Source organism: Sarcophilus harrisii, chromosome 3 (genome assembly GCF_902635505.1).
Source record: "Sarcophilus harrisii chromosome 3, mSarHar1.11, whole genome shotgun sequence".
In the NCBI taxonomy this organism is placed as follows: Eukaryota; Metazoa; Chordata; class Mammalia; order Dasyuromorphia; family Dasyuridae; genus Sarcophilus; species Sarcophilus harrisii.
The window spans coordinates 272,200,116-272,227,618 of NC_045428.1; the positions used below are offsets into that span (position 1 = coordinate 272,200,116).

General features: G+C 33.7%; 1 protein-coding gene across 2 annotated transcripts in view; it reads right to left on the reverse strand.

The window, feature by feature from the left end:
• Window positions 1-27,503, reverse strand: part of SMS (spermine synthase) — a 60,195-nt gene that overhangs the window by 18,284 nt on the left and 14,408 nt on the right. For both annotated transcript variants that reach the window (XM_031959487.1, XM_031959488.1), the window contains exons 2-7: window positions 13,892-14,012; window positions 11,219-11,312; window positions 10,538-10,602; window positions 5,427-5,602; window positions 3,846-4,000; window positions 2,939-3,028 (exon numbers count right to left, since the gene is read on the reverse strand). In XM_031959487.1, the coding sequence (XP_031815347.1) occupies window positions 2,939-3,028; window positions 3,846-4,000; window positions 5,427-5,602; window positions 10,538-10,602; window positions 11,219-11,312; window positions 13,892-14,012 (701 nt within the window). The remainder of the gene's footprint in view (window positions 1-2,938; window positions 3,029-3,845; window positions 4,001-5,426; window positions 5,603-10,537; window positions 10,603-11,218; window positions 11,313-13,891; window positions 14,013-27,503) is intronic.

The following is a 27,503-nucleotide window of genomic DNA, read 5'->3' on the forward strand; positions in this document are numbered from 1 at the left end:
ATTTGGTTTTGATCCACTTTTGACAATGATGGTTTGAGGAACAGCATCAAAATAGTTTTAATTTTCATTTCTCTTAAAAAAATATATATATATATGTGCATGCATTTTTTTAAGTAACGTAGTTTGGAGGGCAATGAAGACTATAAAATGTAGTCTTCATTGCCCTCCAAACTACATTACTGGAGATCATCTAAGAGAAAAAGCACTAAAATAAAGACTGGGAAAAAGCTTTCAGAAGGCAAGATTTTTAAACTCAGACTTAAAAACCCTAATACTATAAAGGTTATTATGTAAGCAATCCTTTTTAGCTACTTATGACTACTTGCTTGTATTTTTTCCATGTTTGTATTTCAAAATTGTTACTTACAAAACTCTTTTCATAAAATTCATGTATTTTATTTAAGTTGCATTTTTTGTGCCCTTTATTACTTTCCCATTGAAATATCATATTCCAAGCTCTCTCCACATTTAAAATAACGGCTAGATCTCGACAGTCTTTCTGGATTTTTGACTGGGGGAAAGAGGGGGAAAGGAGTGTGTATGAATTATTGCTATAATTTAACTGAGACTTTTTCTTTTGGGGGTTTGCTTCGGGAAGTGATGATAGATTCTATTGTCATCCTGCCTTTGATCCTCTGGTTCAGATATATGAAAAGGTTAGTTTTATGGTTTCTGGGCGCTTTTATGTTTTTCAGATTGTCCAATGATCCTTTTTTTTTTCTTTTGCTGAGGCAATTAGAGTTGATTTGCCTAGAGTAACACAGCTAGGAAGTGTTAAGTGTCAGATTTGTTGAGGACAAATTTGAACTCAGCTCCTCCCGATTTCAAGGCTGATGCTCTATCTACTGCGCCACTTAGCTGCTCCAGTCCAATGGTTTTTAAATCATTTCTCCTTGACCTAATTTCTGTCAGTTGTTTCTGATAAGATGTCTCACATTTTCCATGATTATTTTTTAAATGTTTCTTGTTATTATTTTGTAGCAACATCATGTGGTCCATTCTAATTTTCAACAAGTCTGGTGCCTGAATAAAGTTTTATACCTCATGTTAAACTTCATTCTAAGTCTTTTCCTCCATAGTTTTTGTTTGTTTTTTAACAATTATTTTTTTGTGTGTGCATTTATTTCACTTATTAAAACCATTTAAAACACTTATTTCTTCTAGGAATTCTAGCTGAACTTGTGTCCAAGCTGAAACTGTTAACAACTCTTTACAGTGGGATTCCTCCACTAAACTCCTACTTTGGAATTTGCACTGGGACCAGGCTCTGCATACAACTGGAGTAAGCATCTGACCTAATGCTTTTAGTCTTGTCTTCCTTTGGGTCCAACGAAGAATCTCAGGTTGGAGCCATGCAACTTTTTGGTACATCTATAGCTTCCAAGCTCCTGACCTGTTCTGAGCAATACAACTGTGGGGTTGTTCAGCGAGCTAGCTGTTTTACAAGCTGGCCTTTCCTTTGAGCTGAGGCACCTGATCCTCAGAACCACTCAACATTCAGAGTTACACTTCCTAATACTCAGGCCTGTGCCTGCCCCAGGCTCAGTCTGTTCCTTGCCCTGAACTACCACTTCCAGACACAAGTCTGCTTTACAATCCATGCCAAATTCTGGTATATGACTAATCTATTCTTTTTTTTTTTTAGTATCAGGCCCTATTTTTCATTCTCCAGTCTAAAAAGCTCTGCATGGTGACCTCTTGATATAGTTAATACAAGTCTCACTCTTCATTCAGTGCGTAACAGAGCTTTGTACTATAATAAAATAATCTCACTGTTTATTATGACAGGGTCCTACCAAATGTATATAAAACATGAGGCTAACATTTTAAGCCCTCTGTATTTAAGGTTTGTAGTTTACTGAATATTCATCCCATTCAACAGTTATTTATTAGTAATATTGTAATAGGCACTAAGGAAAGATACAAAGAAAATTTAGATATAGCTCCAGCACCTAAAGAATTTATAGAGCCAAGGGGGGGTTTATAATCTCTAGTGTGTAAAACAGAAAGAGCACAAAGTAATATATAAAGTCTAACATTCTATGTCACTCCCCTCAAATTATCCTGGACTTTCTTATTTATAGTGTGTAAAACAGAAAGAGCACAAAGTAATATATAAAGTCTAACAACATTCTATGTCACTCCCCTCAAATTATCCTGGACTTTCGTATTTCTATGTATGTGCTGTCTTCTCTAACACAACTCTTTAAGGGCAGAATTTGTTTTTCCATTTTTGCTTCCTCACTACTTAAGTACTACACAGTAAGTACTTCACAAATACGTTTACTGATGGCACAGCAATTTTTATAGTGCCTTGTCTCCATGTGGACAAAAGTCATACAAATGATTTTACACCTCCTCCAGTGTATACAACTGTACACACTGCACTGTGGTGGGCACTGGAGTTGACACTTACTGCTTACTGGTCACCACTGCCTGCATTGATTGTTAATAATTTTTTTAATTCTCTTCAGTGTCCAGAAAGTAGTAGTATCTCATTTCCCATTTATCAAGTACCAATTTAAAGAAACACTAATATTTGTATAGCTTGTTTATAATTTATTTTACCAATGATATTATACACTATTAATGAGCAGCTATAAAACATTTGTGGTATTAGCAGTAAAAACATCACAAATACAAACAATCCTAATGTAGCTTCAGAAAGCTACATGGAAAGAATGGAAGCTATGTCCTCCTGAGTACAAAAGTGGTTTGATTCTTACTAGCTGTGTGACCCTGACCAAGGCACTTATTCCTGTTTGTCTCAGTTTCTTCTTCTGAAAATTGAGATGAAGAAGGAAATGGTCATCCATCATTCCAGTATCTTTACTAAAAAAATCCTCAAATAGGGTCACAAAATGGAACATGACTGAAAAATAACTAAACAATAACAAACATTGCTTTTAACATTTAAGGTGAACAGCAAAAGGATTACCTGATAGCATTCTCCTTTAAGATTGTCTAAGACATCTCCACATGTTTTACGCATGTATTTCTTACACCCGTCAATCACCATTTGGTCAATGTTTGGAACTTGTTAAGGAACATGAAAATTCTTCTGTTAATAATCATTAGTTAACTGATTTTTAAACAGTAAAACATTTGAAAGAAATTTTAAGATAAAGTTCTTATAAAGCACAAGTTTAGTATCATGATCCAGATATATTTCAAAAACCTTATTTTTCCTTCCAGAAAAAGATGATTATTTGGGAGGGAAGAAAAAGAAGAGGGAAATTAGCTGTCAAGAGAGACAAAGCTTTTTATTTTGCACCAAGGACATTCAAAAGAACAAAGATTTCTTCCTGTAAATTCCCTATGGGTTCTGGCAGGCCATTACAACGATTACAGGAGACAAAGAGGCATCCTGCCAAAGACTGTTCATGTTTGCTGCCCTTGGGTAGATTATTCTTGACAATATGAGAGACAGGGAGATAGCCTACTTGTTGGTTATAGCAACAACCAAAAAAAAAAAAAAGGAAAAGAAAAAATAGGCTAATAGAATTAAGCTACAATGTTAGGATGTCTTTATTTTTTTAAGCCTAGTTTTTAATGATTGCTACACCTTCCTAAGGGTTCTTAAACTTTTATGTTTCATGGAAACGCATCATATATTTGGCATTCTGGTAAAGTCAAAGGACTCCTCAAATTAATGTTTTTAAATGCATAAAAATATAGTGATTTGCAGAGGAAACAAATAATACTGAAATAATCAAAAAAAATTTTTTTAAGTTGAAAGACCATAGGTTAAAAACTCCTGCCTTAGTCAAAAAAGGAAAATGCACAGAGGCAAAAGGTTAAGAAAAAATAAAGACACTATAACTTGACTCATTTAAAAAGGATATCTCTACCATAGTGACCATCTTTGGTTTCAACTTGACTATTTCATATAATATACCCCCATCTCCACCGCCCAGAATCAGCACTTCTTTGTCAGTATAATCTTCTTTCCCACTGCCCATTATGGCTTGTGTATATGCCAAGTCACTCTCTGCCAAATCTAGGAATCAGAAAATACAAACAGAAAGATGGTTAGGCATTTTGATCTTATCAAAATTCAGTTACAGCTTACCTACACTGAATGTTTTATACAAGTCTTAGAATCTAGAATTAAAAGCAAAACTATTTAATCTGCTTTCCTATCACTGTAATCCCCAAGACTTTATTTTCCCTTAACAATAATTATTTCTAAAAATATCAATTTATTCTGTGGATTGCCCAGAGAGGAAAGTTCATCTCTCTGCAGTTTAGCAATGATGATTCAAGTACAATCAGGCCACTGATATGTGGAGTTACAACTATATTAGTATTCATAAGCACTTACTTTGTACTAAGGAATGAGAAATAATGTAAATAAGAAAGTAAGATAATCAAAGGCGAAAATAAGACACACAAGAGAATTCTGAGTGAATTCTGCCAAATGAAATAAGGCTTAGTCAATCAGATACAATACACCTCTTTGAAGTCATTTTCAATTAATAAAAAATTATGCTACTGAGCAATTTTGATAGTACAGGGACTTTTCTATCAGAAGAGTTTCAGATGCAAAGTGATTAATTCAGCTCCCTCTTATTTTATTCACCATTTCATTTAGTTAAAAGTAAAAACTATTTTTTTTAAAATGTCCGTATTTGAAAACATGAAAGCATGATAGAAATGCTAGCTGTTACTCTATTATCATTCTACAAAAGAACAATAAATGAGAACTGACCAGAAAAACAGGAAATCTTTTATGAACCGAGAGAATAAATAACATCCAAGATAAATGAGACAAGACAAAATAGGTCAAAAACCATTATTAACAATGAAAACAGATTGTTGACAATGGAACAAACTGACTTCTTGGCAAAAAGGTGGTAATATTATACATTCTGCATATTGCAGCCAACATTATTGATTGATTTTGCCTACTTTTTTTTTTGTTATTCTCTTATAGAATGTCAATGTACAAAAAGGGCAAATTGTTGAGAGATGAATGTAATAAATCAAATGTAGAAAGTAAATGTAGGGGGCAGCAGTAGATAGAGCACCAACCCTGAAGTCATGAGAACCTGAGTTCAAATATGGCCTCAGACACTTAACACTTCCTAGCTGTGTGGCCCTGGGCAGGTCACTTAACCCCAGTTGCCTCAGCAAAAAAAAATAATAATAATAATAATGAATGTAGAAATCAAAATGCACTTATACCACATTTTTAAAAATATATGTACACCCTTACACCAAATATCTTGATTTTTTAAAACCTGAATGATGACATGAAGATTAAAAGGCTTCCATTCTAAAATACTAAAATATTTAAGTTAGCTACATGAAAAGTTTTGTTACAATTGTAACATTCTGAAGGCAAATTTGAATACAGTTCTAGGAATTCCAAAATATGAAAGGACCATTTCAGCCAGTTTTGATTGAGGGGGGAAATTACTTACTGACATCCCCACTGAGGATAAGGATATTTCCAAACTGCTTTGAATGCAGAATTTTAATGTTCTGATAAGGTGAATCTTCATCATATACAACTTCATCTATGTCATATTCCACCAACCGTCCATCAGCCGTAGGCCAATACTTATCGATCTTGCCGCCTCGTACAAGAGCTGGTAATCTGAAGAAACAAATATAATCCTTCAGTTTCTGTTTATAAGTCATGTCTGTTCCATCTTCCCGTTCTACAACCAGGAAATGGTCAAAGGATTCCAAATAGCAAATGGTCACATTTTCTAAAGTTCTTAAGAACTAAATCTTGATTAGATTATGAGATAATGACTAGGAGTAAACACACACACATACACACACACAATCTCTCTTTCACATAACCACATACACACAAAAACTAATTCCCAGAGGGATAGACAGAACTTATTTTTGAAAATATATGACATGTATACTTATTGTGTATCTAATTTATATTTTAATGTATTTAACATCTACTGGTCATCCTGCCATCTAGGGAGGGTGGGGTTAAGAGGTGAAAAATTGGAACAAGAGGTTTGGCAATTGTTAATGCTGTAAAGTTACCCATGCATATAACCTGTAAATAAAAGGCTATTAAAAAAAAATATATATATATATATATATATATATATATATATATATATATATATATGTCAAAAGCAATGTTTACAAAAAGTAACAGAAACTGCATTTTATGTGGAGTACCTTTTTATAAAAAGCTATCTGCTTAAATGCTTCAATATAGTCCTAAAATCATAGATTTAGGTGGATGACTCTGAATTCTCAAAAGATTCTATCAATGGAACACATGTATATTCCATTCAAACTAAAAAGATCTTTCAATATGGCTCCAGCCATCATATAATAATAGATATAGGGCTGGAAGGAATCCCAGGAAGCCATCTAGTCTACTTCTCTCAGTTTACAGTAAAAAATAAATTGAATTCAAAAGGGAATAAAGTAAGCTATCTTGAATTACATGTCATCTGAGGAACTTATTTAAAAATTCAAGGAAGTTCACACTAGAATTTTGGCCATAACCGCCCATATATACATCACATTTGTTAAGATGTTTATGTATTACAAGTGGAGCAATACACATGCCCAAGTAATTTAGACATTAATATATTTAACACAATCAAAGTGAAGTTTTATACTTGAGGGATTCAGATATTAAAATGATGAGTAATAGCTAAAAACCTAAAATTCTTAATGCCACAAATACTATTAGAATTAGAAAAACTGGTTGACTCTAAACTTATGAACTTAAAAGCACCAATCCTGGAGGCAGGAAGACTATAACCTCAGATGTTTACTAACTGTGTGATACTGGGCAAGTATTGTTGCTATTGTTGTTGAATCATGTGGCTTGTCATACCATTCAGGATTTTCTTGACAGATACTGGAATGGTTTACCATTTCTATCTCATTTTTTAAAATGAGGAAACTGAGGCAGGCAGCATCATGACTTGCCCAAGGTCACACAGCTAGCAAATATCTCTGAGATTTGAACTTAGTTTGAATTAGCATTCCTGACTTCAGGCCCATGACTTTACACACTGCACCACCTAACTGCCCCTGTCTAAGGATGCTACAGAATTTCTATTTCCCTCAGTTTCTTCAACTATGTAACAAGAATAACTTCTACCTTTGAAGGCTGTGTGTGGACCAAAGTTAAAATCTGTAAAATGTATGTCAGAGTCCCTGGCACACATTAGGCCCTTAATGATTGCTTATTGTCCAGGGTCACAAAGTGAATAAGTATATCAGACAAAATTTGAACTCTTCCCAATTATCGAGCAAGTCTGACTTTCCACTGCTCCACCTAGGTGATAGCATATAACTTTCTGATAATTCATAAGATGGAAGACATGGTTCAGTAGTCGGATTTGATCCAAAGATGCTTAGAACTAATAGTGAACTATTTTTCTTTTGCTCCACACACTTGAGGGCACTTACATTATGTTAATGCATATTTTCTGTCTTAGTGTCGCTATGGAATAACAACCCTAGATTAGAGTGTTCATAAATGGGATTTTCTATTTTCTATGATCTAATAAAGGGACCCTTTATTACCTATCCTTGGAAACATCTTAAAGTGATCCTGAGCCAGATTTTTACAAAGTCATAGACATTGTAAAATCTATTGTTTCTTATTAGCACCTACTGAGGGACATCAGGACTTGTTTTTGTATTTAAGGATATAAGCTTTCCAAAGAGATCTACACAGACTGATCAGTTAATCCTAAAACTACAAGGGAAAAAAATGAAAAATATCTTTTAGCATATATGGAAAATTTTAGAAGAGGAAATAGCCACAAAAAGGGGCTCAAAGTAAACACAGGTTCTATTGGGTTCTGATTTATTTTGATAAAAAGATCTAGTGGCTAGAAAAGTGGTCCGGAAATGAACATAAGCTGTTAATTGAGCATTTAGTTATTTGGAAATGAGAGTCACTGGAGTAGATATAAAAGTAAGCCAAGTAAAGATATGATATCCTAGTCTTAAGGAGCAACAAATCTTAAGGAGTAACAAATCTTAAAGTAACAAAACAAGTCTTAAGGAGTAACAAATACTTTTACTACTTTAACTCTCACTTCTTATTTTTAAAATAACAACTTTCAAGCTTTCTCACTGAAAAGAAGTTTCAGAGAGAATGTTTACAAATCTCCCTTTAAAAGAAAATTGTATTTCTAATCCATTTTCTCCAAACACTCCTCTAAAACTCCAATTTTTTCTATTTCTTTTCAAGCTTTAAGACTTGTTAATTCTTATGAACAACTCATATTTCTAAATTGTGTAATTATGATTTAGACTGCCTCTTAGCCTCATTATCTTAGGAAAGAATGAGATAGTTTTGACAAATGAACAATGGCTCTAAAGTATTCTTTTTTTAAAATGGCCTGACTTACCAAATAAATCATTTTGTGTAGACACACAATGACTATAGAAATCTAGTGTTTGATAAATCCAAAGACCCCAGCTTCTGAGACAAGAACTCAATAAGACAAGAACTTTTGACAAAAATTGCTGGGAAAATTGCAATAGTATGCCAGAAACTAGGCACTGACCAACACCTAACTCGTTTATCAAGATAAGGTCGAAATGGTTTCATGATGTAGACATAAAGAGTGATGCTGTAAACAAATGAGAAGAACAAAAAATAGTCTACCTCTCGGATCTATAGAGAAGGAAGAAATTTATGGCCAAAAAAGAACTAGAGTACATTATGAAATACTCAGGATAATATTAAGTTAAATGATTACTATATACAAAGTAAAATGGATAGTTTATTTTATACAAGTTAAAATGGATAGTTTTTGTACTAACAAAATTAATGCAAGATTATGAAGGGACAGAAAACTAGGTAAGAAATCCAAGGGTTTTGATAAAAGCCTCATTTCTAAAATACATAGAGACTCTAAAAGAATTCTCAATTCCAATCTAAAAGAATATAAGCCATTCTCCAATTGATAAATCTCTCCAAAAGATATGAACAATTTTCAGACAAACTAAAGCCATTCCTAGTCACATGAAAAAATGCTCTAAATCACTATTGACTAAAGAAATGCAATAAGACACCTTTGAGGTACCACTATACTCAGATTGGCTAAGAGGACAGGAAAAAGATATATAGATATAGATATATATTAAAGATATACATATTATAAAGATAAATATTAAAGGGGTGTGGGAAAACCAAGAGACTAATATATTGTGAGTGGAGTTGGGAGCTGATCCAGCCATTCTGGGATAATATGGAACTATGCCCAAAAGGGTTATCAAACTGTGCATATCCTTTGATCCAACAGTGTTTCTAATAGACTTGTATCCCAAAGAGATCATAAAGGAGGGAAAGGGACCCACATATGCAAAAATGCTTATGGCAGCCCTTTTTGTAGTGACAAGGAACTAGAGTTGAGACCCATTAGCTAGAGAACGGCTGGATAAGTTATGGTATATGAATATTACTGTTCTTTAAGAAATTATCAAAAGGATGATTTCAGAAAGGCCTGGAGAGATTCACATGAACTGATGCCAAGTGAAATGAGCAGAACCAAGAGAACATTGTACATGGCAACAAGATTATGTGATGATCAACTGTGATGGATTTGGCTCTTTTCAATAAATATCAAGGCGATTTCAGGCCAATTCCAAATTGTGATTTGCATCAAAAAAAGAGGGCTATGGGGACTGAATGGGGAATCACAACATAGTATTTTCACCTTTTTTGTTGTTGCAAGCTTACTTTTTGTTTTCTTATTTTTTTTTTCTTTTCTGATCGATTTTCTTATGCAGCACAATAAATATGGAAATATGTATAGAAGAATTGTACATGTTTAACATATTGAATAACTTGCTAAGGGATGGAGTGAGGAAAGGAAGAAAAATTCAGAACACAAGGTTTTACAAGGGTGAAAGTTTAAAGTATCTTTAAATATATTTTGAAAATAAAAAGCTATTTTTTTAAAAAACCTAATTACTTTGGGAAGAGAAAATCTGTTTAATATGTACAAAGTCAGAGAAAATCTCTTTATAAATAATTTATGAACAGAAACCCTCGAATCTCTAATTGGAGAATCCATCAATGCCTTGATAGCAGCACTTACGGATTAGAAACTCAATCATAAAGTTTTAACGAGAGTTAAATCTAAAAATCTAGATCCTCTGATTACATATTCAATGCTTTATAACCCCTGGCCTTGAGAAATTAAAAATCAAGTCAACAAACATTTACTAAGCACCTACAATATTCTAAGAATTCTGTTAAGGTAAAAACTTTTTTTACTGAGATTTCTTTTTATTCCAATTAGAATGTGAACTGATTTTTCCCTCTTTTTTTTTTTTTTTTTTTTTTTTATTCCTACAGGCAGTGCCTGCTATATAATAAACATTTAATCAACATAAATTCCTGGTAACATCCAAAAAGGTCAAACCTAAAAACTAAGCTCTGGACCTCATAGCATTATCTACTATTTCCTGTCTACTTGAACAATCTGGGTTCGTTTCTACATCTTGGGTAGATCATGTCTGGATATAATACAAAAAAAGAATAAAACAATATTCAAACAGACTCAAGACTCACCGTTTTAATCTTGCAATACTGCCCTCACAGAGTTCTTTCATTCTTTCTTCTAATTTGTTTAATAGCTACAAAAAAGAAAAAAAGGAACTTATTGTACAGGCAGCTTGATATGTTGTCAACTGGCAAACAAGCTATCAAAATAGCCTTTATTTCCACAGCATGACAACAGACTTATCTGGGCTTATATGAAATTAGGACAAATTTCCCACTCCAACCAAAAGGAAAAAAAAGTCCAAATACCTAGGCTTGTTGACAGAAATCTAAGTTATGAATTCAGAAAGGGATTATGACTATTCAGAAACTAGAATCCTGAGTCAATTCAGCACTATGCCCAACCCAACCCAGTTCTCTGCCTCTCCTTATTCCTGAAATAGATTAAACTTCAGGTAACTGCAGTCAATGTTTAAGGAGAGAGAGGAAGATTAAAGGGAAATATTCAGATTTTCACCTTTCCTTCTGTGTCCTCAAAAATCAAAGACTAAAAACAACTATTAAAAAAAATTTTAAAGAGGGAGGCGGAAGAACAATCTGTCTATAAGTCCTAGATCATCACTGGCAGAAAACAATTTTCAGTAAACTACAGATGAATAGAAAATAAATTTTAACATAGGATCTAGAAACTCAAACCAAAAGAAAAGGCAAAAAGCAGATAGCATTTAAGTTATAGCAAGAAATACCTACATTGTCAATTTCTTCTCTTCCTTTCAAATCATTGTTGTAACTTTGTACATCCATCAACACTAATCCATGTGGGTAAATTCTCAGACTGGCGAAACTAAAAGAAAAATTTCAAACTTTAATGTTTGGTATTTAAGTATGGCATAAAGTAGAAATGGATTGTAATTTCTGTGAAATGAAATTTTTTGCTTCTTAAAAAATGCATCAATATCCAAATGCCGTCAATTTATGTGTTCTCTCAGCTAGTCTTTTCCTTAAAATAGGAAATCTACTTTAAATTTCTCCTAAAGGGAAGGCTAAGATAGATGTGGGGTTCTTCTCTGAGTACTTTTAAGTCTTAAATACGACAAGATTATCATTTTTGGTATGTACAGGAAGACCAATGGGGGGAAAAAACACTGAAATGTGTAATGGACAGACAAGACACATTACATTTAAATTTTCAAGGGTTTAACTATCTAAGTAGAACCAAAAGAACATTGTACACAGCAACAAGATTATGTGATGATCTACTGTGACATACTTGGCTCTTTTCAACAATGAAGTGATTGATGCAGGACAATTCCCATATACTTGTGATAAAGAGAGCCATCTGCATCCAGAGACAGGACTATGGAGACCGAGTGTGGATCACAAAATATATTCACCTTTTTTGTTGTTGTTTAGTTTTTTTCTCATTTTTTCCTTTTCGATCTGATTTTTCTTGTGCAGCATGACAAATGTGGAAATATATTTAGAAGAATTGCACATGTTTAACCTATATTGAATTACTTGCTATCTAGAAGAGAGGGGAGGTGAGGAAGGAAGAAAAATACCAAACAAGGTTTTGCAAGGGTGAATGGTATATTTTGCATGTATTTTGAGAAATAAAAAGCTATTATAAAAATAAAAGTTTTAACTATCCATTTCAGGTATAGAAGAAAAACTGAGGAATGTGTACTAATAGTTTAGGAGTACTTAAAGATTTGGAGGGCACATTTAAGGCCTCTGCATCACAAAGGGGTGGTAACAGGAAAGCAAAAACACAGCCCCTGTGATGTATTTACATGCCTATTTTCTGACTGGCTAGGCAACATTTTACTCCAATTTGTATGTGTCCATAAATATACAAATATAGACACAGACAAATATAAATAGATGGGCATACAAGCAGGGACCCTGACAACATAAATGAAAAGAACAAAGTATAAAAATGAATACTATATGTAATACCAGCTAATGAGCTTGAGTTTAAGAAATGTTTTCCCGATACATTCTCTGCCTGGGACAGGAAGATCATAGGCAAAAAGTTAGGATCAGTTAAGTGCTGGTTAGTTTTGCTGGAATGATTTTTTTTCTTCTTCCTTCATCATTAAAAGGGATGACTCACTGGATGGTGGCAGAATATCTAGAATATCTGATATTTGAAATAAAGGGGGAAGAAGATTTTTTACTAATGCTAAATCTTTCTAATCCTTCCTTCAATAAAACGGATTTCAACAGTATGTTTTCTTCATATTTCTTCTTTCACTATTCCCACCAATCATTTACTTCCTTTTGTGCATCTTCAATTTCTTCTTCACGACTCAATTACAGAAGTACCAAATTAATTGTTTTGTTTGAAAAAAATCAGGGAAGGCTTCATGGATCACATAATATTTAAATTGGATTTGAATGTAGAAACAACTCAAAAAAGGTTAAACATTTTAGTCACCGTCTCAGCAAAGGGAAACAGAGATAGCAAAGGGTAATATTCCAAGGATAAAAAGTATGAGTTTGGCTAGAGTGTGTACAAAAGGGAGTGGCATGATACGGTTGGAATGGGAGGCTGGTGCCAGGTTGTGAAAAGCCTTAACTGCCAAGCAAGGGAGACTGAATTTTATTCAAGAAGGAAAAAAAAATTGTCAGATCAGATTCGAGAAAAGAAAAAAGAAAAAGTCCTTCAAGAAGAAACTGAAATCCAGATTCATTAAATATGGCTTGCCCAAAGTCATACAAAACAAGTTTAAGAGAACAAATCCCATTCACTATACCTTGCTATCTCTTAGGAGTTAGAAGAATAATGTTATGAGAAAGAAAAACAAAGGAAACAGATTAGATCAATTGAGGTGGGTAGAAATCAAAGCCTGCATCAGAGTGTTAATAGATACTATAGGAAAAAACATCTTTCCTTTTTTGTGAATCTTGGAGTCTATCTGGCCCAGTCTCAAACACTGCAGGGTGTCTTTGCTGATGAAAAAAAAAAAAAAAAAAATACATGATATCCTTTCATGTCTTTTGGGAAAAAATATATGCTGTTTAATGTATATTGGACTGCTTGCTGTCTTGAGGAGGAGGGGGAGAAGAAAAATTTGGAACAAAGTTTTGCAAAGGTAAATGGTAAAAACTATATTTGCATGTATTTGGAAAAATAATGTTTTTTAAAAAAGAAAAATTTTTGGACATGGCCATTATGTTAATTTGTTTGGCTTGACCACACTTCCGTTTCAGTATTTTTTTCCTGTCAATTTTGAAAGGAAGAGATAAAGTGGTCAACAATGGTGAACTGCTGCCCTAAAAGGAGAGATCACTAAAACTCTTAAGTATCTAGAGAACACAAAAAAAGCACAAACAAGTTATGTGTAGATTTATTCTTTTCTCTAAAAGACAAAAGATGTTTTTAAGTCCAAAATATTTTTTAAAAAGATCTTTATTTACCTGCCATTTTTGTTAATGTAGGTTGCTAAATATCCATGTTCTTCCCAAGAATGAATTGTTTCTGTCATTGCTTGCTCTTCAAAAACAGACTGTAGACCTTTAAGAATGGCATCTCCATCAGCTGTAAGAAAAAAAGAGGCAAGGGAAACAAGGTTAAAGAGAAAACAAACAAAAAAAAGGTCATGATCAACTAAGAAACTTCAATATTTCACTCATAACTTACATTGAAAGAGAGACACTAATACCTGGTAGATGAAGCTATGAATTAAACCAACCAACCAATCTAAAAACTCATTTATGCTGTGACACACATCCTTTTTGCCCCAAAAAACCTACCTATGCACACATGAAATCAAAGACAGAAAGGAGATGAATTTCTATTTTATAACACTGATATATATATTCAACAGTTTTACCTAAGACATTTATTTTTTACTTTATATAAAATAACTTGATGTAAAGAATATAATGAGTTACTTTCAAAATTTTGTAACTTTGAAATTTAGTTTTATGATGGCGTTAAATCCACAGTAAAAACAGTATTTGAAGCAGTTCTTTTGTTGGAGCAAAGAGCTGGAAACAAAGCAGATGCACAATGATTAGGGAATAACAAAAAATGTAGCTCACAAATAATGGAAAATTACTAGGCTATAAGAATGAATAAAGAAGCAAGGGAAGAAATGTTTAGGGATTCGAAGGAAAGCACACAGAAGCAGAAAAACCACATACATAAACAATTACTATTACAATGAAAATGAAAAAACAACAAAGAAAACCTAATTATAATGACCAAGTTAGGTTGAGTTGAGATTGTATATATTCGCCTGTCTTTTTCAGGAATGGGGAACTACAGATGTACAACAATATACATACTATCTTACTTTATTGCCACCCTCGGGGCACACAAGCTAGTCTAGCTGAAGTACCAGAAGCACTCTGAAATATAGATGAGATGGCATGCCAGTTAAAAACCACCTTGCCCAACCACCACTTTTCCTTAGGACCCAGTAAAGTTAATGGTTTTAAATGTATGAAATACATAAAATAAAAAAGAAAACCAATTACATTGATATAGTTATCAAAATATTTTTTAAAACAAGTCAACAAAATCCAGGTTGAGAACCCTATTATATAAATGCACAGAAAGAATAAAAAAGAAATTCTTGAAAGTCCACACTTCTAAGTTCGATGAGTATCAGAAGAGCCAGCTCAAGAGATGAAGAAATAATATGGTATAAGACCGAAGAAAACCCCCAAGAATAAAGGACTGGGCAAGTTCAGAGAGTATACATAATGCCATTGGACAGCCAAGCAGAAAATAAGAGAAAATGATTTAAAAAGAAATAGATGATCTTTGCATGTGATTTTTGAGCTACAAAAAAAATTAAAAAAATAAAAAACCCTGAAAATATATAGAGCTAAAGAAGGGATGGACAGTGATGAAATGGGGGGAGCATCTATTAACCACCTGTTTATGAATGTTTGCAGTGAAAGTAGAGAGAGAAACAGGAAAATGGTTCTTAAAATCCACAAATCTCACTTTTACCCACTGGTGACCACTAAACTTTCATGAGAGCAAGTTTCAAACCTTTTTTCTATGTTTGCCTTATAAGTACAGAAAGATGCTTATTTCAGTCTAGGGCTACAAAAATTATCTTCCAAGAGAAAAATTTAGTAAAATTTTCAAATTTCTTTTGAGTTTCAAGAGGCCTGACTTGGAATATTTTTAAAGGCAATGGACTGAACTGAATTGTACACATGTGGGGTTGCCATATAAAAGAGAAAAACTTTTTTTTTAAGACAAAAACATACATATTTTGTTATATTACATATATATATTTATGTATTTTTAAAAAATCTGTTCTGGATAGGATAAATGTCCTTTTCCTGAAAGGGACACATCTGAATGTCTTTCCAAATGAGACAGAAAGACCCAATTAGGATGTAATCTCCTTACAAGAAGAGATTTATTGTATTTTTACAATATGGCACACAGCTTAATAAATTATTATGTGTCACATTGAGTGTTTCAGCTCCTAGGGCTTCTTCCCTTTCCTCATCTGCAAAGTAAGGATGTGTTTATTTGACCCCCAAAGTCTTTTCTAGCTTTAAATCTAATTCTATTCTTGTTTGAAATTCCTTCCAAATCTTTCTAAATCATTCAAGTAGCATTTATTATGACAAAGACAAATAGAATAGTAGTCAATTCCTGTCCTTAAAGCTTAGGCTCAATCCAGTCAGTTTATAGGGAAAGAAACAGGTCCAAAAGTGACTTTTCTAGGTTCAGAGAAAGTAAAAAGTATTCAAAGTGGAATCTGAACTCAAGCTTTTAACTCAGGTCTGGCACAACCTCCAAACCCCGCTATCTTGTGTTTTTAATAGTCTAAGTGTCATATTCTTGGGGAATGACTGAATAAGTTCTAGTATATGAATATTATGGAATATGGAAACAATCAGCAGAATGATTTTAAAGAGACCTAGAGAGACTTACATGAGCTGATGCTAAATGAAATGAGCAGAACCAGGAGATCAATGTACAAGATGATTATGTGATGATCAACTGTGATGGACTTGGCTTTTCAACAATGAGGCGATTCAGGTCAATTCCAATGGACTTGTGATGGAGAGGGTCATCTGCACCCAGAAAGAGTACTACGAGGACTGAATGTAGATCAAAGCACAGCATTTTCACTTTTTTGTGGTTGTTTGCTTGCTTTTTGTTTTCTTCTCATTTTTTTCCTTTTTAATCTGATTTTTCTTATGCAGTATGATAATTGTGGAAATATATATAGAAGAATTGCATATGTTTATCCTATATTGGATTACTTGCCATCTAAGAGAGGGGGTAGGGGAAAGGAAGGTTTTGCATGAGTGAATGTCGAAAACTATCTTTGCATATGTTTTGAAAATAATTTATTTAAAAAAAAAAAAATCAACATTCTACAAGATACACACCCAAATGACTGTAATCTGTATCAAAACTAGTCCCTTGGGAAACCTAAACAAGTCTAAAAACGTTTAGCTTAAGATTTTGTTCTAATTCTACTTTGCACTGCTCTGTCCAAATTCTTTTAAACATTCTCTCTAAAGAAAGAATCAACTTTTTAAAAAAAGCACAAAGTCATAAAAAATGAAATTTGGTGAGTAAGTTGTGAGACCAAGATGGATATATAGGATAGCTTTTTGAAAAATAAAAAAATGCTGTGAGTTAAAAAAAAAATTTTAGTCTGGATCTGTGTCTTTGTCTTTAAAATAATTAAAAATCTATCCTCCTAGTAAGAATGGTACATGCTTGAAAGCAATTTTGTAATGTATAGCCTATCTTATTATATTTATAAAGTCAATATCATTTACAATTTTATGATGCTAGAATAGAAGGAAACAATGAGTTGATACTAAGGTATGCTGCAGGTTGTAGTTGCTCTATGTCCTGTGACCAATTATTGGAGAATACAAAAGAAAATGACAGTCCCTATCTTCAAAGAGCTTACATTTTATTTCAGAAATATGCAGATTATTGTGTTATTATGCTATTTATGCTAATATGTGTTTGGTTGTCTTTTATTCTCAAAGAAGACCATGACTGTAGTCTACAAAGCAAACCAACAAACAAAAAAAAAAAACTCAACTCTACAAAAAGCATTTCTATATAATGACAAATTTTTATTTATTTATTTAATAGCCTTTTATTTACAGGTTATATGCATGGGTAACTTTACAGCATTAACAATTGCCAAACCTCTTGTTCCAATTTTTCATCTCTTACCCCCCACCCCCCCCCTCCCCCAGATGGCAGGATGAACAGTAGATGTTAAATACATTAAAATATAAATTAGATATACAAGTATACATTAGTCATCTCCCAGAGTTCTTTTTCTGGGCATAGCTGGTTCAGTTCATTACTGCTCCATTGGAAATGATTTGGTTGATCTCCTTGCTGAGGATGGCCAGGTCCATCAGAACTGGTCATCATATAGTATTGTTGTTGAAGTAAATAATGATCTCCTGGTCCTGCTCATATAATGACAAATTTAAGAGACAATAATGGAAAGGGAAATACTGTTCAAAATAGCAACCAAAAGCATAATATTTTGAAGGATCATTCCATCAATGCACAAACTTGCATATATCCAATTACCAAGTGATCCTTAAAGAAATATAGACCATCTAAAATGGCTGATGGTAGACACATAAAGTGAAGCAAAAGATATAGAGGGTTGGCCCTGGAATCAGGAGGACCTAAGTTCAACCTTGCTGCCCCCCACCTTAACATAAGGTACTCAGGAATTCTGATGAAATCTAAGGAGGAACCCAAGCCCCCAGGAAGCAACTCTTAACTTAACCCAAGTTAAGACTAAGACACTTATTAGCTGTATGATCTAGGAAGAAAGATACTTTCCTAGATAAAGTTTGCCTTAGTTCCTCATCTGTAACATGAGCTGGAGAGGAAAATGCTAAACCATTTCAGGATCTCTGCCAAAATGGCTATGTGACTATACTACTAAAGATCATATCATTAAAAAGTTAGATGATCAGATAAATTTGCCTTTTCCCAACCATAGGTAGATTTATTTTTTATCAATAAAGGGATAAGCTGGGTACAATCACATATTTTAATTACATGAAACTGAGGAACTTCTGCACAAATTAATGCACCTAAGTAAGACCAGACAAGAAGTAGTCAAACGGGACTAAAATCTTTTGATCAAACTTGTGCAGCATGATAAATGTGGAAATAAATGCACATGTTTAACATACATTGGAATAACTTACTATCTAGGGGAGGGAGATAGGGCAAAGGGAGAAAGAAAAATTTGGAGCACAAGTTTTACAAGGGTAAATGTTGCAAACTATCTTTGCATGTATTTTGAAATAAAAAGCTATTATTAAAAAAAAAATTCTCAGATAAAGGGTTGATATTATGATGGAAAGAGCCATTCATATCCAAAGAAAGGAAGAATCATGGGGACTGAATGTAGATAACAACGTAGTATTTTCACCTTTGTTGTTCTTGTTATTTGCTCGTTTTTCTTTCTTATTTTTTCCCCTTTTGATGTGATTTTTCTTAAGCAGCATAACGTGGAAATATGCTTAGAAAAATTGCACATGTTTAATCTATATTGAATTACCTGCTCTCTAGGAGAGGGGGAGAGGGGAGGGAGAAAAAGGTGGAACACATGGTTTTGTGAGGGTGAATGTTGATCTGATGGATGTGGCTCTTTTCAATGATAAGGTGATTCAGGCCAATTCCAACAGACTTGTGATGGAGATAGCCATCTGCATCCAGAGAGGACTCTGGGGACTGAAGGTGGATCACATAGTAACACCTTTTTTGTTTTCATTTGCTTGCTTAGTTCCTCAGATTTTTCCTTTTTGATCTGATTTTTCTTATGCAGCACGATAAATGTGGAAATGTTCAACATATATTGGATTAGTTACTGTCTAGGGGAGGTTAGAGGGGGAAGGGAGAAAAATATGGAACACAAGGTTTTGCAAGGGTAAAGGTTGAAAACCATCTTATCATATATTTTGAAAATAAAGAGTTATACTATCTCCATGTATTCTGAAAAATAAAGCTATTATAAAAATTAAACATAAAAATAAAAAGTAGCCTGAAGGAGGCTATCTCCTACATTTCCTGATATCCCTTGTGTTAAGCATCTTATCCTGCTGCAAGTTTATATGTATTTTACATCTTCCCAGAAGAATATAAAAAGTTCTTTTCAGACTTCTTTCCCATATTGTACCCACTACTTCAATTAGGAAATATCTTGGGGCAGCAGCTAGATGATGCAGTGAACAGAGCACCAGCCCTGGACCCAGGAGGATCTGAGTTGAAATGTAGGCCACACACATTTAACACTAGCTGTTGTGACCCCTAGATCCTAGGCAAGTCACTCAACTCCAATTGCCTCACATTCACAAAAAAAAAAAAAAGAAAAAAAAAGTCAGGAAATGCCTTAAATGTTTGTGATAATGAATATATAGATTTATTCTCTGAAGAATTAAGGAATACTTTTCTCCTTAGTTGCCCTTCAGCTATCCTCAGACCTCAGAATGTTCATTTTCAGGTGCACAGCTCTACAACTAAATACACAAATCACCAAAGCTCAAAAATAAGAGGACTCAGTTGAATCATTTGAATTGTATTTAATCATTCAGCATTTTAGAAACATATCTGGCATTTAAAAGGTATGGCAGGTAAGAAAGCCAACTCCTAACCACTTAAAAAAAAAAAAAAAAGCCCACCTGAAAGTGTTCTGCTAACTCTAAAGATCAAAGACTGCATAGAATGATGACTACACTTGGCAAAAGATGAAGGGATTTCTACCAAGCACAAGGACAAAGTATAAACATTAGCACAGTGGTGGAAAGATGCCCAAAACTCTTTAAATCTAGTTCTGTGCTGCTTTTAAATAAAGTTTTTTGATTTTATTCATATTGAAGGATTTCATAGGAAGAAGTTATTTTAATAGTGATAAGTGACTTTTGAACTTAAAAATATGTTCATGACCATAGTAATGGCAGAATTCTTTTCAAGGCAAAAGCAAAAATCAAAATGATCTTCTCTTCCTGATCACTAGGAACATAATTCAAAAGTTAGAGATTACCCCCAATCAGGCAAATACAGCTTAGTTTTTTGCTGAGGCTCACTTTAAGGGGAATTAAAATTTTCTTTAAAAGTGTTTCGACTCTAGTATAAATGCGCTCAGGTAAGTATTCCTTATAATGTGACCTTGAAGTCCTGAACAACTACAGTATAGATTTTTTCTTATCTTATAATAGTTAGATGGAGAAGTAAAGGGAAGAAATGGAAAAAATGCAGGACAATGTTACCATTAACAAACATAAAGAAATGATCTTAAACTTTGAAAGATATGGGATCAAAGTAATGAAAAACCAAGATCCTAGAGGACTCATCATAAAACATGCTACCCATTTCTTGAGAGGGGAATGTAGATGGAGACATTTTTCTTTTTGAACTTGATTTGATTTAAACATATCTGCAACAGAAGCCTTTTTTGTTGTTGTTGTGGGGAGAGAACTTTTTATGGAAAAACAAAATATATTAGTTTTGGGTTTTTTAGGTGTTTCAGTAACAGCAAGATCTTGATTCTTCTCAGCAATACAGAGATCTAAGACAATTCCAATAGGCTTGGGATGGAAAATGTCATCCAGACAAAGAACTATGAGACTGAATGTGGATTGAAACATCTTTTCACTTTTTTATTTTGTGTTGGGGTTTTTTGTGGTTTTTTTCCCCTTTTGTTCCGATTTTTCTTTCACAAGATGACTAATATGGAAATGTTTAAAATAATTGTACATGAATATATAACCTATAATCAGATTACTTGCTATCTTGGGGAAGAGAAAAGGGAGGGAGAGAGAAAAAACTCAAGTAACAAGGCTTCATATCTAAAATAGAGAATTGACTCGAATTTATAATACAAGCCACTCCCAAATGATAAATGGTCAAAGGATATGAACAATTTTCAGACAAAGAAATTAAAGCCATTTCTAGTAAATCACTATTGATTAAAAGAAATGCAAATTAAGAAAACTCTTTGTCTTAGAAGGTACCTCTTTACACCTCTAGATTGGCTAAGATGACAGGAAATGATAATGATAAATGTTGGAGGGATGAGGGAAAACTAGGACATTAATACATTATGGATAGAGTTGTGAACTGATCCAACTATTCTGGAGAGCAATTTGGAACTATGCCCAAAGGGCTATAAAACTCTGCATACTCTTTAGATTAAGGAGGGAAAGTGACCTACACAAAAATGTCTGTAGCAACCCTTTTTGTAGTGGCAAGGAATTGTAAACTGAGTGGATTCCCCAATGGTTAGGGATGGTAGACGAATGTAATGGAATATTATTGTCCTATTAAGAACGATTGGCAAGCTGATTTCAAAAAGGCCCAATTTCAGAGACTTACATGAACTGATATTAAATGAAATGAAGAGAAACAAGAGAACATTGAACACAGCAACAATAAAATTGTGTGATTATCAACTGTGATGGACTTGGCTCTTTTCAACAATGAGATGAATTCAGGCCAATTCCAATACACTTGTTTTGGAGAGAACTATCAACACATCGAGAGAAAGAATTTATAGGGACTGAAAGTGGATCATTTTGTTGTTGTTTACTTGCTTGTTTTTTCTTTCATTTTTTCTCTTTATCTATTTTTTCTTGTGCAGCATGAAGAATATAGAAAGAATTGCATGTTTAACCTCTATTGGATTTCTTGCTATCTAGGGGAAGGGGGGAAGAAGGGAGAAAAATTTTGGAACAAAACGTTTTGCAAAAGTGAATGTTGAAAACTAGGGAGAAAAATTTTGGAACAAAACGTTTTGCAAAAGTGAATGTTGAAAACTATCTAATTTTTTAAATTAGATAGGGGACATCATTTAAATGATGGGGACATCATTTAAGCACCAAAAAACAAAGAAACAAAACAAAGATACCATTATTATCCCCATTTTATGGATGAGGAAACAGAAGTTCAGCTACTTGCCCAAAGTTTCACTGCTTAGAAGTATCTGAGGCAAGTTTCAAAGTCACCATCGTACAGTGCTCTAACGATTGAACTACTTGGCTATCATATGTTAAATGTCTAGACAGAAATCTGTTTCCTAGTTCTAATAACGGAGAACTCACACTTGTTAAGGTGGTAGCATTTATACATTGGAAGATCACTGTTCTCAATTTCCTGATATGCAACTGAATGAAATCAGCCTTTTTGTCTGGCACATTGTTAAGCATTATGTTAGCTATTATGACTAGGAAGTTCTACATTTGGGTTCTGTCTCTTGAGGAAAAGCAGAATGAGTAAGATCCTTTTACGTGGCAGTTGGGTGGCTCAGTGGATACTTTGTGAGTTCATACCCTGTCTCAGAACTTCCTAATTGTCTGAGATGAAGCAAGTCCTTTAACCTGTTTGCCTCAGTTTTGTCTATTATAAATTAGGGATAGTAACGATAATTACTTTTCAGAGTTGCTTTAACAATAAGACATTTTTAAAGAGTTTAGCACAGTGCCTAGCCCATAGTAGGAACTATTTAAATGCTTATTCACTTTCTCTTTTCTTTTCTACTTAAGGGCCCTTTCAAATACTTGAAGGCAAAACTATCTTGACAACTTCATTTTGGTCATGTTGGTTTTGAGATGACATTCTATCAAACTGTCTACTAGACAGGCACTGATGGAAACTGGAGTTCAGGAGAGAAGCTAGGAGGTGGAGGTGTGGATATTAAAATAGACTCAGGACACAGCCTTAGGGAATATTTAAAAAGTGAAGATCTAGCAAAGAACAGCATAAAATAACAAGATAAAAAGAACCAACAATATCACAAAAACTCAGAAAAGGGAAAAGAGAAAAGTTAAAAAGGATGAAGACCAAGAAAAGAACATCTGATTTAGCAATTAGGAGGTTTCATTATAGTTTTGAGTCAGAAATCAGATAGTAACAAGACTGAGGAAGGTGAGGGAGTGCGGAGAGGGGGAGTATAGACACTCTTTTTAAAAAACTTAGAAGAGATGGGGAGAAAAAATATATTGGGAAACATCCCACAGGCCAGTACTAAGAAGCTTATTTTCTTTAATTTTGTTTTAAACACAGGGGAGGGGATGGGATAGATTTCTAAGTAATAAGTTAAGGACCATTTAATAGGGAAAGAATGAAAACAAACTAGCTGAAGATAAAAGAAAGGATCAAAGGTACAGGAGCGGTTACATTTGACAAGAAGCAGCCTTTTCAGAGACTGGAATGGGAGATGTGTTGAGGGTGTGTGTGTGTATATACATGCCATGTGCAAGACAGGTGGTGTTATGAGAGGCTGAAAGAGGTTTGGAATCGCTGCTGTTCAGAGTATCAATTGGGGGACAACTCTAGCCTAGTTGAGAGTAGACAGCATATAAAGGAAACAATCATAGCTTCATGATTTCTTCCAGCTCCATTCAGCCATAGAGGGTTAGAAGTAGAAATAGGACTAGGATTAAGAATAGGAGTAGGAGTAGGGCTAGCTAGGGATAGGAGTATAAGTGGGAGTAAGGCTAGGAGTATAAACAGGACTGGGACTAGGACTAGGAGTAGAAATAGGACCAAGACTAGGAGTAGAAGTAGGACTAGGAATAGAACTAGGAGAAATAAGACTAGGACTAGGAAGAAGAGAAAGAGAAGAAAGAGAGGAATAAGGAAACAGCCTAGCATGGCAAATAGAGCACTAGACTTATAGACTTGTGGGACCTGAGCAAGTCAAGTTAGCAAATATTTATCATGTGCTGGAGGACAGTGCTTTCTTTCATTTGATTCTCACAACGAAACTGGGAGGTAAATGCTATTCCTCCCATTTTACAAATGAAGAAAACTGAAGCAGACAGAGGTTAAGCCTTACCCTGGTTAATCCTGGTCTGAGCCAGGATCTGAATACAGGTCCTTCCTCACTCTCCAAGTTCAGCTCTTGGCCTTATTCAGGTTTGTTTGATTGACTTCATGATTATTCCTGCTAGCCAAAACACTGGGGTTTAGGGTTGGATTTTTTTTTTTTTAATCTTTTTTAAGGGGGAAGAGAGACAGATAGTAACTAAGAGCTTGAGTCATTTTTATCTTTTACCTGCAATGAGGCTGTTCCTTAAAAGTCTTAAGAAAATTCAAACTACAAAGAAACAGTGAAAAAGGAAAAAATGAAAGAGTGATTAAAATCAAGGAAAAAACCTGAATGAAAAATTAAGAAGGAAATATATATACTTAAAAAAAATTAAACTGTACCAGACAAGTGACTCATTTCAAATCAGAACTGACTCCAATGAGACAATTAAGTTGACTGAAAAAAATATTTTGAGTAAAGCATAAGAGATATGGATATGGTTCAAATAAATATTGCTTTTGAAATTCAAGGGCTTCAGTGTGTTTCATAAACTGTGAAAATACAGTTTTATTAATTGTAAATTATAAGAATTATAAAATAAATCAAAGTATAAGCATTTTTTTTTTTTTGCTGAGGTCATTGAGGTTAAGTGACTTGCCCAAGGTCACACAGCTAGGAAGTGTTAAGTGTCCTTCTGACTTCAGGGCTGGTGCTCTATCCACTGCATTACCTAATTGTCCCCAATTCATTTTTTTTAATTGAAAACTATTAGCAACCATTGAAAGTATGCTCCAGATCACTAAAAATCTAATACTAATCATAACAAAATGATTGAGGACCCCCAAAAATTGTAATAACCAATACTAGAGGCGTTGTCTGGTAAACTAAATGTACTATCAGTGGAGCTGTAAATTTTACACTAGCCAATCTGGAAAACGATATAGAATTAGGCAAATAAATGATTAATCTCCAAATCTTTGACCCAGAGATCCCATTACTAGGCATATACTCCAGGAAAGTTAATGACCACAAGACCCATAGACAATAAAATATTTATAATAGCATTTTTTGTAATAACAAAGTAGAAGACTATTAGACAATGGTTCAATAAATTGTTTGACAAAGAAGATGTGTACCAACAGGGATCCTTATGCACATATGGTGGCCAGAGGTTCTATTCAAATCTGCAAGCAATGGTGAATGGAATGGTTACAGAGAAACCAAGTAAGAACTAATGAAGTGAGCAGAGAACCAGAAAAACAATAACAACATTTAGAAAAACAATTTTGAAAGACTTTAAAAAATCTGGTCAAGCAATCACTACTCCAGAGAACTAATAAAATTATGCTATCCTGACAAGAAATACTCAAGATACAGAAGGGAACTTATTTTTGGACATGGCCAAAAATAATACTTATTATTTCTATTTCATATCTTATGGGCCTTGGATTTCCAAAGTTTTATTACTATGTAAATGTGTTATTTCCACCCAGACTTCTTCTAGTGTTTTATATGCATGCTGTGTACACATGCATATAAATCCAAGGAATTTGAGGGTGAGCACAAGAATTTATAATACTAGAAGCAATCTGGGTGAAAATAATGTATTTATACAATACAAATTCATAGCTGACAGTATTGAAGCTGGAATACATTTACTACTAGAGGACTGAGACTGACCTAGAATTAATTTTAAATGGTAATGGGTGGAGTCCTAAATCCCAGTATCTATATCAGGTAACTCAGAATTGCCACTTGTTTTCATCAGGTGATGATTAGGATTAAGGGAAACAATGGCTACAAAAAGTGATTTGTCAATAGTCAAAGTCTAGTAATCTAATGTTTGATAAACCTCAAGATTTCAGCTTCTGGGATAAGAACTCACTAACTGATAAAATTGCTGGGAAAACTGACCAATATTTAATACCCTATAGCAAGATAAGGTCAAAACGGATTGATGACAAACAAAGAGGGATACTAGAAGAAAATTAGGAGAACAAGGGTTATTCTCCCTGTCAGATTTGTGGAGAAGGGAGAAATTTATATCTAAAGAATTAGAGAACATTATAGAATACAAAATGGTTAATTTTGATTATATTAAATTAAAAACTTTTGTACAAACAAAACCAATGCAGCAAAGATTAGAAGGAAAGCAGAAAGCTAGGATTTGGTTTTGTTTTTTTACATCCAGTGTTTCTGGATTTCTAAAATAATAGAGAATTAACTCAAATTTATAAATCATTCTCAAATTTTTAAATGGTCAAATTATTAGATGAAGAAATTAAAGCCATTTCTAGTCATATGAAAAAAAATGCTCTAAATCACTATTGATTAGAGAAATGCAAATTAAAGACAACTGAGGTACCACCTCATACTTCTCAGATTGGCTAAGATAACAGGGAAAAGATGGATGCGGGAAAACTGGGACACTGATACATTGTTGGAGGAGTTGGGAACTGAACCAATCATTCTGGAGAGCAATTTGGAATTATGTCCAAAGGACTAACAAATTGTGCAAACCTTTGAACCAGCAGTGTCTCTCTACTGGGTCTGTATCCCAAAGAGATCATAAAAAAGGGAAAGGGAGCCAGGTGTGCAAAAATATGTGTGGCAACCATTTTTGTAGTGGCAAGGAACTGAAAACTGGATGGAAATTGGAACTGATGGATGCCCTCAGGTGGGAAATGGCTGAATAAAATAGCTTATTCAGCCATTTCCCACCTGAGGAAATATATACATGTATATGAATACAATAGAATGTTATTGTTCCATAGGAAATGATACACAGACTAATTTCAGAAAAGCCTGGAAAAGAGTTATGTAAACTTAGTATTTTCATCTCTTTTATTGTTTTCTTAGAGTTTTCTTTATTTTTTTTTCCCCTTTTGATCTGATTTTTCTTGCATTTCATGAAGAACATGGAAAGAATTGTACATGTTTAACTTAAAATTGGATTGCTTGCTGTCTAAAAGATGGAGGGAAAAAAACTTAGAAAACAAGACTTTGCAAAGTGAATGTTGAAAACTATGCATGTATTTGGAAAAATAAAAAGCAATTTTAAAAAATACAATCTACTACAGCTTCTTTTCCACACTACTACTACTACTACTAGATGAATGAATTTCCTGACAAAGACATCTTTTCATCCTGTGGGATTTTTGTCCTTATTGAATTCAAAGCTCCTATGCAATGGGCTGGAAAAGCCTCTTTTCAGCTATCTCCACCAGAGGGTTCCT